This window comes from Nycticebus coucang, chromosome 16, assembly GCF_027406575.1.
Source record: "Nycticebus coucang isolate mNycCou1 chromosome 16, mNycCou1.pri, whole genome shotgun sequence".
Taxonomy (NCBI): domain Eukaryota; kingdom Metazoa; phylum Chordata; class Mammalia; order Primates; family Lorisidae; genus Nycticebus; species Nycticebus coucang.
In genome coordinates this window covers 72516170-72532581 of record NC_069795.1, presented here as the reverse complement: position 1 = coordinate 72532581, position 16412 = coordinate 72516170, and the positions used below count along the sequence as shown (strand labels likewise).

The 16412-nt window shown below is 46.4% G+C and overlaps 1 protein-coding gene across 5 annotated transcripts in view; it reads left to right on the top strand.

The window, feature by feature from the left end:
- Positions 1 to 16412, top strand: part of SEMA5B (semaphorin 5B) — a 117347-nt gene that overhangs the window by 80337 nt on the left and 20598 nt on the right. For all 5 annotated transcript variants that reach the window (XR_008374935.1, XR_008374932.1, XR_008374933.1 and 2 more), the window contains exons 3-4: positions 2128 to 2227; positions 6234 to 6279. Coding sequence is in view for 1 of the 5 variants with exons in the window: in XM_053565338.1 (XP_053421313.1) it covers positions 2128 to 2227; positions 6234 to 6279 (146 nt within the window). In the remaining 4 variants the exon portion in view is untranslated. The remainder of the gene's footprint in view (positions 1 to 2127; positions 2228 to 6233; positions 6280 to 16412) is intronic.

Below are 16412 nucleotides of genomic sequence, written 5' to 3'. Positions count from 1 at the left end.
CCTTGCCCCTTCCTCCTTGTTCTGCCCTGGAAGGGGCCCACCCTCGATACCCCCCACCTCCCCATTGTCACCCCAGCTTCTGCATTGTTTTTTCCTCTTCTCTCTTCCCAGGAAAAGGCCTGAATGAAGACTAAACTGACAGGTCCCCAACTGATAGACCAGTTATATCACCTCCCCCACATTCAGCTGCCCACATCTGGAATATCCCTGTAGGAAGGGATGGAAGGAATTGAAATGTAACTGGTTTGCTACCATTAGGGAGCACCTGGTCTAAAGGGAACAGGCAAAGCCCCTCTACACACACACACACAGAAAAGACAAGCACATTCAGAGTGACAGTAGCATGCAATGTGAATGGAACAGAAAGGGCAGAGAGAATGTGGAACAAAGATTGGGGTGGGAGTTGGGGGAGGAGACGTTCTAATCTAGGAAGGCTTCCTGGAGGAGGAGGACCCTTGGTTTCATTTCTAAGGTAGTAGAATACCAGGATTTCTGAGAGTGGCCCGAGGTCAGCAAAAAACCCAGCCCACCAGACTCCAGATCCACTCCCTCTGCCTATATTGCCCAGATGCCATCACAGCTATGTGGTAATTCTTGCCAACCCATAGTCACCTGCTGGGGGCAGAGGCAGGCCCCAGTGGTTTGTTTCATTTTGCTGCAGAATTTCTTTCTTCTTTTTTTAATCATGCATATCACAGTTTTCTGAAAAACATCCAACTTGCAAAACCTCCAGTTCTCCAGGGAGCGATTAAGTGTTTGCCTGTCGTGCAGAAATGAAGGGCTGCTTTTACTCTGTAGTGGAGGGATAATGAGCAATGATTTATTTTCCTTGGATTACACATACACTCACACACACTCTCTCTCACACACTCTTCCCCTCCTCCCCCCTGGGCCCTCTATGAGCCAGTTGCCAAGGCACTGTGGGGAGAAAGCGCAGCACCCCACATTTCTCCTTCCTCTTTGCCCCCACCCCCCACCCCCAGCCCCATGGCTCTCTCCTTACAGGAACACTAACTAGGAGTTATGGGCCAAGATGGGAGAAGTCGGTCTGCAACAGGAGAGAGGAGAAGTCCAGAGGCTGTAAGGTCTCCTCTCTGCTCACCCAGTCCCTTTGAAAGGCCTTGGCTGGGAAGAGCTTTCCCTAGACACAGGGACAGCCACTGACTCCCACCTCTGCAGAAACTTGTCCTGAGAATCTGATTCCTCTCATTCAATAGTAGAGTTGAGGATTATTCATACATTCATTCAAACACTGATGGGTGCTGGGCTGGACCTGGGGATCCAAGAAGAAAGGTCTTTCCTGGCCCCTACCAGGGTAGACCCCCAGCGTGAGGAGCTAGGATGACAGTAAAATAGAAGACCATGGGCGCCCTTAATCCTGGCTTGAGGGAGGCAGGGAAGCCTTCTTGGAGGAGGCAGGGACAGAAGTGAACAGGCTCTTACCGGTTGGATTTGGGAAAGTATGTAGTATCGTCCATCATTTAGTGTGGCTGGGGCAGAGAGTTTAAAGGGAGTGTAAAAGATGAGGCATCATTCCTTCCATTGATCACTAAATAATTATAGTGCCAGGAATTTAACTTGAGAGGACCACAGGCATTTGAAGGGGTTGGAGCTTTTTCCTGGGGGCAGCTGGGAGCTGGAAGAGTTCAGAGCTGGAGGGTGACATGTCCACATTTGCATTTGAGAAAGATCTTTCTGGTTGCTCTCTAGGAAATGGACTGGAGGGACAGGCACAGAAGCCAGGCTGGTTAGGAGGCTGTTGGCACCAGTCCAGGCAAGAGATGATGGCAGCTTGGATGGGGGGGTACAGTGGGAGAGAAGTGAGTGGATTTTGGAGACACTTTGGAGGTGCGACAGGATTTGCCAGTGCCTATTGATATAGCTGGTGAAGGTCTGGGAGTTCAAAGGTGATTTTAGGATTTTAGGGGAGGGTGGAATTTCCTCAGAGGTAGGGAGTGTAGCAGGAACAGTGGCAACACCCCTTGTCCCAGGGCCACACAGACATGAGCAGGTGGAGCCTCTGGCGCACTTCACCCCAGCTCTCACCCCTCCTGTTCTCTGGCTGATGCTGGTGCAGCTGGGAGCCGGGCCCAACAGTAACGAAAGGGTTGCATCTCCCTCCACCAGATCTGAAGCCATGGGTCTCTAACTTCACCTACCCAGGAGCCCGAGATTTCTCCCAGCTCGCTCTGGATCCCTCCAGAAACCAGCTAATCGTGGGAGCCAGGTAATGAGGTGCAGGAGCGTTGGGGCCTGGAATGTGGGAGCTTAGAATTGGGTGGAGGGAATATTATTCTGGATGAGCCCACTTCGGACAGACCTGTGTCCTGGGCCCCATCCTCCCTATCAGGGCCTTTCCGTGTGTGAATGTCTGTCCCCCACAGAAGGAAGCGTATGGTGGCTGGGTGGGATCAGGGTGACCTCTAGACCTCCTGAGTTCAGCCAGCTGCATACCTCCGGGGTTAGTAGTTAGTGAGGGCAGGACCCCTACTTGCCACCTCCTGGCCCTGGCCCTGGCTTGCTGCCAGGACGTGCAGGTTGGTGGGCTCCCTGGGAGCTCAGTGCAGAGAAAGTGCCCAGGAGCCCCCTGCCGGTCAGCTGGCTGCCTGCGCCTGGGGCAAAGGGGGCCACGTGCCTGTTTTATGAAGGCCTCACTTCCTTGTGGCCTGACTCCTTTGGGCCACTGTCCCAACATGTTGTTCAACAAACAATACTCTCTAGGGAGGACTTGTGGGAACTTTCTGGGGTGGACTAGAAGGAGATCATTCCTCACAAATCATAGACTATCAGCTCTGGTAGGGAAAGAATGCTCGGTGGTGGCTTACTCCAGAAGGTCTCAAAGGGCATCTTCCTGGGGGAAAGGCCCAGCAACCTGTGTATGAGCAAGCCCTCTGATGCGCACTCAGGCTGAGAATCCTGGTCCAATCCAAACGTCTTCATTTAAACATGAAGAAGCAGAAGAGTTGAGAGGGGAAGGTGACCTTCCTAAATCACACAGCAAAATAACAACAGAGGATGCAGACTAGATCCCAGCTCTCCTAACCCTGGGGCTAGAGTTTTCCTGTTGGTCTGTCTGTGTTATCACCCTTGCCTGCTCTAGCATTTTTCAGTTCTGACCCAGAGAATCTCGAGTTGGAGGGGGTGGCTGCTGGGTTGCACACTTCGAGACTGTGCTGTAGAGGACCGCCCGTGCCCTTCGGGCTTTTCTTAGTGTCCCCACCCTGCATTTGCTGTATGAAAAGGAAGTAAGTCAAGAACAGAGGTCTGGACTAGAATCTGATGAGCTGGGTGCTTGTCCTGGCTGGTCTTGACCTTTCTGTGAGCCTCAGTTTCCGCATCTATACAGATTGGGTTACAGTCTGTGTTATCAGCTGCACAGGGCTGATGTGAAGCTGGGGCTGAAAGCATGTTTTTTTTTTTTTTTGTAGAGACAGAGTCTCACTTTACTGCCCTCGGTAGAGTGCCGTGGCGTCACACGGCTCACAGCAACCTCCAACTCTTGGGCTTATGTGATTGTCCTGCCTCAGCCTCCTGAGCAGCTGGGACTACAGGCGCCCGCCACAACGCCCGGCTATGTTTTGGTTGCAGTTTGGCCGGGGCTGGGTTTGAACCCGCCACCCTCGGTATATGGGGCCGGCGCCTACTCACTGAACCACAGGCGCCGCCCGAAAGCATTTTTTTTTTACTTTTTAAAAATTAACTAATTATTTTGTATGAGTATTACGTGTTTGGCATGACAGTGAAAAGCAGGGCCACCCCCTCACATAAATAGGACCCCTCTCTGGAGACATGCCTTGTGGGGAGGTTGTCTGTCCTCCCGGAGGTAATCTGTACATAAGCAAGTATACAAAAGGATGGACTCTATTTTCCCAGCAGAGGGTAATTGTTTTACCTTCTATTTTGAGAGGATTATAGATTCATGTGCAGTTGTAAGAAATAAACACGGAGAGATCTCTCACCCTGGCTTCCCCTCACCCTGTTTCTCCCAGTGCTAACATCTCACATAAATGTAGGACAGCATTTCCATCAGGAAGCTGGCGCTCATATGGTCCTTTCACCTGATTCCAATTTCAGCAGTTTTATATGTGCACTTTTTGAAACCCAAATGGTAGCATCTGAAGACTCCACTCTGAACCTTGTGAAAGCATTTTGAAAGCTGCCGTTCATTCTGTGCCTGTCATATGCCAGGCACTATTTTATGTACCATTTATGTAGTAAATCAGCTAGTATGTGTAGTAAATGTCGTAAATCACACATGTATTAAATAATCTAATACATGTAGTCAGTGGTGCATGCAGTGAATCATCTCATCGTCACAGTAACCCATGAGGTGTGTTCTATGATTACCCCTACTTTGTGGGCCAGGAAATTGAAGTGTGGAGAGGTTAAGTCACTCTATGACCATGGTCACACTGCTATTCCTGACTCCAGGTTACTTTCCTTCCTCTTTTCTTCTCTGCCTGACATTTTCTTCCCTTCTTCCCAACCTCTGGACTTCAGGCCAGGGAAATTTTTTTTATTCATTCATAACCCTGCCTTGTTCCATAAGGGATTTAGGGTGGGTCAGGCTACAGAGATTTCTCTCTGTTCTCATCTCCCAGTTCCCAGAAGAGCTGACTGCAATTTTGTGATGAATGATTTTTGATGGGATAAAAATGAATAAAGTGATGCAATGTTTCCCCTAATTTTTTAAAGCTGTGAGCAGATGTGTGTGTTACCTGAACAGACAGCTGCGGCAGAGCTGTAAGTCCCCAGGCCAGGAGGGAGGGGAGATGAGAACTCTATTAAAGACCTGGGGAGGGAAAGCAGAGGCCTGCACCAAGGTCACCCAATGAGGCCCTTGCAGCCCCAAGACAGCAAAGAAGCTGAGTGGGGTCTGGGCCTAGAGCCAGAGAAGGAAGAGAAGTTTCTTTGCCCAAAACATCTCCCTCACCCTGGGATTCATTCATCAGGGCCCCTCCTTCTCTTCCTGGCCCACTCCATGACCTTCTTCTTCTCAGCACAGCAGAGGAAGGCCAGAACTTTTTAAAGTAATTATTCCTAAAAAGCTCAAGAACCAAGAGAGGAATGCCAAAAGAAGATAGAAGAAGGAAAGAAAGAAAATTCTGGGACCAGGCATGGTTGCTCATGCCTGTAATCCCACCGCTTTGAGAGGCCAAGGTGGGGATGATGGCTTCAGCCCAGGAGCTTGAGGTTACAGTGAGCCGTGATGGCGCCACTGCACTCTAGCCTAGTGTTAAAAAGAGAAAGAGAGAGAATTCTTATGTAAAACCAAGATTTTTACATCTGCTGGACATTAATAAAGCCTTTTAATGTGCATCACACCATTCCCCTGTGTCCATGGTTCTGTGAAATAAGAAAGACAGGCATTGGTTTCTCAGATGCAGGCACTGAGGCTCTTGGAAGGCCCCCAGCTGGTGGCTGAGCTTGGATTCCCCCTGTCTCTGCCACAGGGTGTGTTCTGTGAACCCCAAATCACCATCCTGTTACACTCCGACCCAGTGGTTCTGCCGCTCTCGTGACTCCGAAGTTCTGAGCTTATGTGTGTTGGCTTTCTGGCCCCAGAGTCCTTGCAAAGCAATTTCGACAGTACCTGACCCTTATGAGTGCTCAGTAGTGTCTGATACTATTATTATCAGTAGTATCATTGTTATTGTTATGTAAGGTTTTGAGTAGCAGCCTGATTAGATGAACACAGCGTTATGAGGAAGATGAGTCTGGCAGCCCTGTGAGTTGGACTGTAGGGAGAGGAAAGTGAGGTGGTAGGTGGGGTCGTTTGGCTAGAGGAGAAAGGGTGGTCCAGGGAGAGGGCCGTGGAGAGATCAGATCCAGAGTCACTGACTATAGAAGGGACTTCAGGGTACTCAGCAGCCCAGGGAATGGAGCCAGGAGAGATGGCCAGCCTGTGTGAGGAAGGGGTGTCCAGGTAGCAGGCCAGGGAAGGGGGAAGCTTTAACAGAAACATGCTCCACAGTTGCAAAAGGTAGGCTCAGGGGTTCCTCCATGGTCCTGCTGGGTCAGCTGGGGGCAGAGACAATACGGGACTTGCCTGCCTATAAAATGGAGTTTCCTAGATTTCCTCCCAGGGTTCAGTAAAGATTAAATGAGCACATGCAGGTGAAGCTCCTCCTGCAGTCAGCACCCGGCCCGGCACCCAGGGGACCTGAGCCCTCAGGCTGCTTCCTGGGCTCCTGCCTGCAGAACCAGTGTGACATGGGCTTCTGTTTTCACAGGAACTACCTCTTCAGACTCAGCCTTGCCAATGTGTCCCTTCTGCAGGTAAGTTTGCTTCCTCCCATCCCCTCCTGTAAGGTCTGGGATTTGGGAGCCGGGGCGGGGCAACACCAGTATGGAGATTTAGAGTTCATCTCTGGGATGGAAAACAGGAACCACTTGCTCTTCTCAGTGGCCATGGACTCAGACGCTGGCTGTCAGGGTATCTGCAGGGAAGATACCTGCCAGTGTGGAGCGGCCACCACATGCATGGAGCCACAAGCAGGGCTCTTGCAACATCCAGAGGAGTGTCTGGGAAGGAGCGGGGCAGCAGGCTGGGGCCACCAGCTGTCCTTGTTTGCCTGAGACTGAGGGGCTCCCCAGGATACAGAACTTTCAGTGCTAAAACTGGGACAATATTAGGCAAACTGGAATGGCTGGTCATCCTAAGCCCAGAGGCTACATCCACGGCAGGTGGGGATGGGGTTCTGAGTTTGGGCCTCTAGGAAAAGTGTGTTTCTGGTTACTTTCCTCACCCACCCTGAGTGATCCTACCCTAACTCAGCATCTTCACTGAACTTTGATTGATTTATTATCTGCTGCCAAGAAGGACTCCCCAAGCATAATTCCCTAAGTACTCTGAGAGGCATTTTAATGGGACTCCTTGATCCAGAATATTTATCCCAGATTGAGAAACAGATGCCAAACCATTTCTGCAGAGGCTGAACATTCTGGAGAAAGGAAGGCTCTCTCTTCTTCTTTAGTGAGGGGAGAGACTCAGTTCTCATGTCTGGGAGGCTTCTTGGTCTTCCAATGATCAAGTGTTCATTGAACACTTACTGTGCACCAGGTCTGAGCTGGGATTTGGGGACCATAAGAAAAGCAGAGTCTCTGCCTTCCAGGAAGAATGATGAATGAGGTATAGAAGAATGATGAATGAGGAGCTAGGAGTAATCGAGTGCTGTGTTGTTTGGCACCGAATTTCACTGAGACCGTGAAGTTAGGGAAAGGGAGAACTCCTTGGGGAGCAGGTGCTACATTCTATGCTGGGGTCCACACTTTGGGGGCCATTTTAGCTCTTGGCTGGTTGCTAGGGAGGGCGGTAGAAGAGAGAGAAATGGCATGCCTATTGGAGGGGAGGGGTGCAGAAGAACTAGAACAAATTGAAAGGAAATGCTGTTCATGGATTTCTGTCCTTCTGTCCCTCTGTCCATACCTTCACCAGCCAGCCTGCCCACCCACCCAGCCAGTAGCTAGTGATACCTACTAAACACTAGGTTCAGTCCTAGACATGGTAGTAGGTATTTGAGTTCCAAAGGTGAATCAGGCCCAGTTCCTTGCCCCAGGGAGCATGCACATAGAGACCACATATGATTCCCTTTCTTGGAGGGGATCAGTGTGCATGTTCCTGGGATCCAGGCTGCAGAGAGCCAGGGGAAGTTCCCAGAGGCAGCATCCAGAGACCTGTCAGCTTGGTGGTAAGCAGTCAGCCCACAGCCTAGTTTCCAATAGACATCTACAGAAAATGAAGCTAAGATACCAAACCCAGCAGGTCAGGGCTTGGTGCAGCCAGGGCAGAGGAGGTTCAAAGTGGGTGGAGGGAAGTAGACCCAAGGGTCCTGCCCTAAGCGCCAGGAAGTCAGCTTTGTATTTGGTTCTCTTGGTCTGCAGATAAAGGTCTTCTGGGAGGGTGAAGTGATGAAGAAGGAAAAGCGGTAGATGTGGAGGAGTAATGGCAGTGGTGGGGGAAGCACGGGGCAGGGGTGATCAGAGGCCCAGCAGGTTCTTTACAGGCTTCCCAGAGGAGCTGCCCTTGAGCTGGAGCTCAGAGGATGCATTGCCGGGCAGCGAGGGGGGAGCACAGAGGTGTGAAAGAGCATGCCTCGTGGAGGGGCGCGATTGGGAGCGTGAATACGGTGAGGGGGTGAGAAGAGGCCCAGAAGAGAGAGAGGCCACATTGCAGGGGGTCTTCCTTGCTGTACTGAGGGGTCCATATTTTATTTTGAAGGCCATGGGGATCCATTAGTGGGTTTTAAGCAGAGAAGCCGCATAACCAGATTTGGTGTTTGGCTCACCTGGCCCAGTGCAGAGACTGGATTAGTGTAGGAGCCACATAGCAGACAATTGCAGTAGTCCTGCGGGGGATGGGAGAACTGAAGGGAGGCAACAGCAGTGGGGATGGACAGAAGAATGAGAAGGGCTCTCAAGGTGGCAGGATCACTCAGGGCCAGCATTACACAACTCCAGGGAGCCCCAAGCACACTGTCTTCTGTATGAAGGTGACCCGGAGACAGTGACACTGGAGAATTTGGCAGCCCTAGAAGGTGACACTGGAGAATTTGGCAGCCCTAGAAGGTTTAGGTCTGCTTGGGCCATGGTGGTGACAGTCTAGGTTTCTGGCTTGCACAGCTGGGTACCATGAATCAGTATGGGAAAGAGCTGCCTGACTCTAGGCTTCTGGCTCCCCTTCAGCTGCCAGAAGAGGAGCTCCCCAATGGTAGAATCATTGGGGACCTTTGACAAACACTGGTGCCTGTGTCCCACCCTGAGATTCTGACTTAAATGCTCTGGGGTATAGCCTGGTCACTAGGACTTTTAAAAGCTCCCAGGAGATTCTAATGTGTAACTAAACTTAGGAACTACTGCTCTCAATGAGCTTTCATGTAGATGGTTGCCCAGCTGGTTTGGTCTGCCTAGGCCTTCTTGGCAGCTGACCTCCAGGTCATAAGTCATATACCTTATCTTAGGACTATTAGGACTCTGAGCTTGATGACTGAGTCCTGGGGTTTGATTCATCCAGCTCAGTGTTGATCTAGTCTCAGCCAGGGGCAGATATCTTATGGTAGACCAAAGCTCACGCTTGGGGGAGGGGCTCAGAGGCGTCCCCTGAAGAACCTTGTAAACTCTCCCTAAGAGCACTGGGAACTGGTTTGAGTATCTTTCCTAGGTGTTTCTTAGGGATATGACCTCAGGATTTCAGACTAAATTCACTGTGACAGAACTAAGGAAATAAATATAGGTTATGTCCCTAAGAAAATAAATATACCCACCTTAGGGGGTACCATCTGTCCATAAATGCGAGAGAACAAGCAAGAGGCTGGGGTAGACCTTGGCCTCTGGTGCTCAGGGCCAGGTCTTCTGTTCTGTTGTCTGGCCTGGTGAGAAAGCCCTGACTTTTTTTTTTTTTTTTTGTTGCAGTTTTTGGCCAGGGCTGGGTTTGAACCTGCCACCTCCGGCATATAGGGCCGGCGCCCTACCTCTTTGAGCCACAGGCACCACTCCAAAAGCCCTGACTTTTGACTGTAAAAGCCTGACTTCAGTGATCACCTGCCAGTGCCCTCTCTGGGGGCTTTAGGGTTCTTGCTATGAGGTTGGATAATTAAGTTTGTGAACTCATCCTAGACAAAGTGCTACATACTTCATTGCTGAATATCGCTATGGTCACCAGATGGCCAAGGGGAGTACTTCAAAGGTGATAGTAGTGATGTTCAACAATGCAGTATATGTAAATGTAGCACTTTTCCTAGGATGAGTTCACAAACTTAATTGTCAGACCTCATAAGCTCTGAAGGCCATTCCAGAAAAAGAGTCCCAAAGTTGCTTTGAAGGGTGGACTAGGTGCTGATCAGGGCATAGCTTCCTAAGGGGAGTACCTCGAAGGTGAGCAGTGAGGTATGTAGTAATTTTTCTAGGATGAGTTGAGAAGTTAATTATCTGGTCTCCTATAAGCTTTCAGTCCTTAGTGTCTGATGTCACAAGTGGTTCACCAGCTAAAAATGAGCGGCACCACTTTGCTGATGGGAGGTGGAGCCAAGGCCCCTCAGCCCAGTTTTCTTTATTCTCCCTGGGGCCTGGGGCTACACTTGGTTATAAAATGCCCCACGATGGGGCCAACTGGTCCTCCTATTTGGTCTCAGGGCATAATTTAAGCAAACTTAAAACTCCACAGGTTTTATTGATAGTTTAAATAATTAACATTCTGTAAAGAAAAATCTAAATGCAGTTTGCAAACCAGTGTCCATTAAAGGACTGCTAAGTACCTAACCCCTATTAAACAATTTATGTAAATGACTATTTCTTAAAGGAAATCGAATACCCAGCTGCTTTCCAATTCTCAAAGCGTTGAAGTGGGGGTGGGTTTGGCTTGGCTAGGAGCAGATGAGTGTGGTGTATTGGGGGAGTGGGCAAAATCAAATCAGCTCACCTATGATGGTTATTTATCAGTGTAACTTAATAAACTGGTCTGGGGAAAGACAAGGAAGCCAGTGATCAGCAGTGTCTGGGGCTGCTGAGAGGACCAGTCTGATGAGCCATCTTGGATTTGGCAATTAGGAGCTCACAAGCGACCTTTGCCAGAACAGTTCCAGGGGACAACCTGGCTGGAGGCCTAATTGCAACAGATTTATGGTCTTGGGTTGCCAGATGTCCTGTGAGGCAGAAATGAGGACTGTTGTGCAATTTGTGTCAGGACAAATAATGGGGCTTTGTTTGGGCCTGGGCAGACACTGGGGGCAACTCCTGAACTCTCTTCCAGCCTATCTCCACATCCTCCAGTTCTCCAACGTATTCTAAGCTCAAATCTGGCAGCAATGGAGGGGTTTGAAACTTAGACTCCACGGAGAGGTGGGCTTCATGCTCAGGAGATGTATTGATGCTCATCCATCACCTTTGGCTTCCGAGTGTCCAGGGGAGTTGCAGAGTCCACATACACTGGTGTCCCACCTGCTCCCTCACCCAGTGGGAAACCACACAAGTACCCTGTTACTAGAGAACGCCTTCCTCGAATTTCTCAGACCGCTCTCATTTAAAGCATTCTGTGTGCTAGATTGATCAGACATGTCTATCTCCACTCCTCCACAAAACCCACTAAAAAAGAGTGAGTAATTTTAAAAAGTACACATCCATAGTGACAAAGAGAACAAAAGAGACGTCAGTGGAGAGGAGATTAAAGACATTCTGGGGAGATGAGAGGGAAGGTGAATGGAATGATGAGGCCTGACTTAACAGAGCAGAACTGCTTACAGAGGGGAGGTTGGCAGGGAAGCATCTAACTCCCCAGGAGGGCCCAGACACTGGGTGGCAGGTACTGTGGAATGTGAGGGTGAGTACAAAGATAAAGGGGGGATTGACTGAAATTCTCTAAATTGAGAGGTTAGAACCCAGGTCTCCTACCTGAAGAGCAATCCCTTCTTCCACTTTCCTTCACCCGCAAAAAGGAGACTGAAGATCCTTTCTCCAGAGACTCACATGGCTCCATATTTTTATTTATTTATTTTTTGAGATAGTCTCACTTTGTCCCCCCTAGTAGAGTGCCATGGGGTCATAGCTAACAGCAACCTCAGATTCTTGGGCTCAAGAGATTCTCTTGCCTCAGCCTCCCTAATAGCTGGGACTACAGGCACCTGCCACAATGCCCAGCCATTTTTAGAGACAGGGTCTCGCTCTAGCTCTGGCTGGTCTTGAACCCCTGAGTTCAGACCTGACCTGGAAGGGCTCCATATTTAGGGACCCTGGGAAGAACAAAGGGCATTGCTGGGGGTGGGACTAGAACAAAGAGATCAAGTGAAAGTTTACTTTCCCCTCCCAACCCCGAGGCAGGAGATCAGAGGAATCCTTGCAGGAGAAATTCAATAACTCCAAGAGACCAGACTTCTAAAATACACCATGGAGGATCTCCTAGTGAAAAATCCACCCCATGTAGCACTCTGAGAGAAACCCATCAGTCTATACAAGCCCCACCCATGGAGTTTTTGATGAGCTGATGAGTTTACTCCTCAAGCAAGCCAACAAATACACATTTTTATCATGTAAAATTTCATAGGGACATGAAAGTAGAGAATAGTACATGGAGCAGCTTAAAAGCTTTAGCAGTTATCAGCTCATGGCCAAATGTTTGATCTACAACTCCCACTTCTTGGGCCTGAACCACTTTGAAGCAAATCTCAGGCACATCATGAAATCCATACATATTTCACTATTCATTTCTAAAAGATGGGAATTTTTTAAATGGCCTAAACTTAATAATAATTTCATATCACTAAATATCCAGTGAATGTTTAAGTTTCCTTGTCTTATAAAGTCTTAGAATAATTTTGGTAGTTTCAATCAGGATCCAAATAAAGATCCAGATATGTTGCAATTTATTGATATGTCTCTTACATCTTACTTATTTAGAGACAGTCTTACTTTGTCACCCTCGGTAGAGTCCTATGGCGTCATAGCTCACGGCAACCTCAAATTCTTGGGCTCAAACTATCCTTTTGCTTCTGCCTATGAAGTAGATAGGCCTACAGGGGCCCGCCACAACGCCTGGCTTGGTTTTCTACTTTTAGTAGAGATGGGGTCTCACTCTTGCTCAGGCTGGTCTTGAACTCCCAAGCTCAAGCAATCCACCTGTCTTGGCCCCCAGAGTTCTTCTGATGTCTCTTTTAAACACTCTTTCATCTTTATCTCTCTTTGTGCAACTTTTTTATTAAAGAAGCCTGTTCATTTGTCCTGCAGAATTCCCCAGGGTCTGGATTTTGATGATTTGTAATGCAATAGTCTGACTTAACATGTTCCTCTTTGTTCTATATCACCTGCGAATTGATTGTTAGATCTAAAGACCTCATTCGATTTAAATTCTGGCAAGATTACTTGACAGGTGTTATTGTGTACTTTCCTTAGGGGACATATAGTGTCTGATTTTCTTTTTTTTGATGTTAGCAATAACTGATGATCATTTCCTAGATCCCTTATTTCTTTGGGTGTTACAATATATTAGCTGGGATACTTCCACGAAAACAAACATTTCCTCATCTACTATTTGGTTACCTAATGATATAGTCGTATAGGAAAGGTAGGATAAATGTTTGATACTGTCTTTATTGACCAGTTTTCAAATAATAAGCTGATTTGCTCATATCTTTCAATGGTGGTCAATTAATTTATCTTTTATTATTATCATTATAGACTCATGGATTGAAACATTGTTGAGGTATTTCAATCCATTGCAATTACCTCTCATCACTATCCCATCTTCCACCAGTGTATGTGTGTGGGGGGGAGGGTTCTTCCAATTGGCTTCGGGGTCCTTACCACTGGACCATAATCATCTTTGATTGCATCCTTGCTATCCGATATGGACAAGATGTTCCCAGCTCAGGTTGTATGTTTGCTGACCCAGGCCTGGAATCACCCATTTCTCCAAGAAGTCCTGCTTCCTTTCAGTGGGAAATCATTAATGATTTAAGTATGAACAAATAGTCCCAAATCACCAAACATTTGAGGAAAGCCTCTAAGTGAAAAAGAAGACCAAAACAAACAAGCAAACAGAATTAAAAAAAAAAAACCTGTAAAAAAGAGACAATGCAAGAAATACAAGAAAACATTTTTTAAAAAAATTAGCATCTTTGGAGAGAGATATAAAAATATTTTGTTTATAAAGTAATGAATTTTCCAGGTTTTATCAAGGAGCTGCTGAAAATATATTTCAGAAATTTAAAAAAAAACTAGAGATAATTTAATAAATAAAAATAGATAAGTAAAAATAAATAATATATTTAAAGTATGGAAATTAAAAATGTGATTGGGAAAATAAAAACTGAATTGAAGGCTTAGAAGATAAAGTTGGAGAAAAATGTACCAGAAATTAAAATAACAAAGACCAAGAAATGAAAAATAAGATAAATACTAGAAAACTAGAGCATCAATGCACAAGGGCCAGCAATGGATTGGATTCATGAGAGTTCCACAAAAGAGAACTGAGGAAAAGGTGAGGAAGAAATTCAGGATGAAATAACATAAGAAAATTTACCAAAACAGAAGACAAGTCTTCAAAGTGAAAAGGTTGGGTGAATTCCCAAAAGAGACCATACTGAGGCACATCAGTGTGAAATTCAGAAGATCCTAGAAGTTTCCAGAGCCTACAGAAACAGAAGTTTCCAGAGCCTACAGAAACAGAAAAATAATCACTACAAAAATAATCACAAGGATGGGGAATCAGACTCCTCCATAGCAATGCTGGACTCTAGAAGGCTGCGGAGGAATAAATGCCTTTAAAACTCTGAGTGAAAAAATTTCAACCTAGAATTCTGTATCAAAACTATCAAGTATGAAGAGAGAATAAATCAGACAAGAATTTAAAGCATTGACCTACCATGTTCCTTTTCTTAGGAAGATACTGGAGATGTGTTCTACCAAAATAAGCAAGTAAATCAAGAAAGAAAGAAACATGACATTCAGACAACAGGAGAGGCAAGAAGGTAAGTTCAAAGTTTACAGCTGGGCAGGAGTCTCACGAGCAACCAGTACACGGGGACAGGAGGCGGGAGATTGGGGGATGAGGAAGAAGATGGAAACTAATAGATTATCTGAATAATCTGTACATGTAGTTACAAAAACAATGTTGAGAGGGATTTGTAAAACCTGTTGGATATTTGGGGGAAAAAAATCTGTGATAGGTACATGCAAAGCAAGCAAACGAAGAAAATCAAGACAATTACCCAGGAAAAACAAAAAGTGGTTCAGGAAAGCAAACCTCATCAGAATACGAATGTTTCATTGATTCTCTGATGCACATGATTTTACATTTTAATGAGTCTGAAATTGGGATGTGTCTTTCAGTTATAGTCACCCTGGGCCAGAGGCAATCCTGATGTCATTGCCTGCGCAGGCATGAACACAGTCATTATGCTGGGAATAATGTGTGACATTTTGGTCCACAAACAATTTTAGGACCATATGAAGGAATATGAGTTCCGGTTTGTAAGAAAACCTTCAGTGGGTACCTTCTGGTTAGATCAACAAAGTGCCAGCATCTGAACTTTCAGGATGGGGTGGATGGCAATCATGGAAACCAGAATGGAAAGCTAAGAATTGCTGCATCAGGCTGGCACAGTGGCTAATGCCTCTAATCCTAGCACTCTGGGAGGCCGAGGTGGGTGGATTGCCTGAGCTCAGGAGTTTGAGACCAGACTGAGCAGGAGCCAGACCCTGTCTCTACAAAAAATAGAAAACTAGCCAGGCATGGTGGTGAGTACCTGTAGTCCTAGATACTTGGGAGGCTGAGGCAGGAGGATCTCTTGATCCCAGGAGGTTGAAGTTGCTGTGAGCTAGGCTGACACCACGGCACTCTAGCCTGAGGGAAAAAAAGTGATACTCTGTCTTTAAAAAAAAAAAATTGCTGCATCTGACCAGGGGAGGTAGCTGACACCTGTAGTCCTAGCACTTTGGAAGGCAGAAGTGGGAGGATTGCTTAAGTACCAGAGCTTGAAACCAGCCTAAGCAACACAACAAGACCCCCATCTCTACAAAAAACAGAAAAATTAGATAGTTGTGGTGGCACATGCTTAGAGTCTCAGCTAGAGAATCACTTTAGACCTCGAGTTTGAGGCTATAGTGAGCTACAGTGTAAGCTAGTCTGGGTGACAGAGTCAGACCCTGGCTGTGGATGAATGAACAAATGAATAAATGAAGGAAGGAAGGAAGGAATAAAAGAATTACTGAATCAGTGGCACCTGGGAAGTCCAAAGACTGATACATCAAAGTAACAACAAAAATGAGCACTGACAGCTCTGAATAGAAAAGCGATTGAGAAGAGATGAACATTGAATTTAAAGGTTTAAAAGAATAATTTTACTTGCATTTTTATTTTTTGTTTGAACAAAAAATGGTTGTACTATATATGATACAAATATATATCTTTTTTTTAAATTTATTGTTGGGGATTCATTGAGGGTACCAGAAACCAAGTTACATGGATTGCATTTGTTAGGTAAAGTCCTTCTTACAATCATGTCTTGCCCCCAAAAGGTGTGGCACACACCAAGACCCCACCCCCCTCCCTCCACAAATATATATCTTTTTTTTAAATCTCAGATCTGTTTATTTTTCATGGTTTTGTGTTTGTATGTTTTAATGCCAATCAGTCAGAACAGAGTCTAGCATATAGTAATTACGCAATAAAATCCATTGATTACATGAATGAAATATAATTGTTTAAAGAGCTACTTCTTTGAAAAGATACTATCTTTGGCATCACTGATCATTAAAAAAAAAAAGAATCCATTCATGAAAGCAGAGCCCTTATGATCCAGTCATCTCTTTTTTTTATTGTTAAAACATTGTATATCTTAATAACATTTTCAATGTGTTTACGCTAAAATTTTAATTACTAAGAGAATTTGATTGGCAATGTATTTTATTTCTTAGTGGTTCAT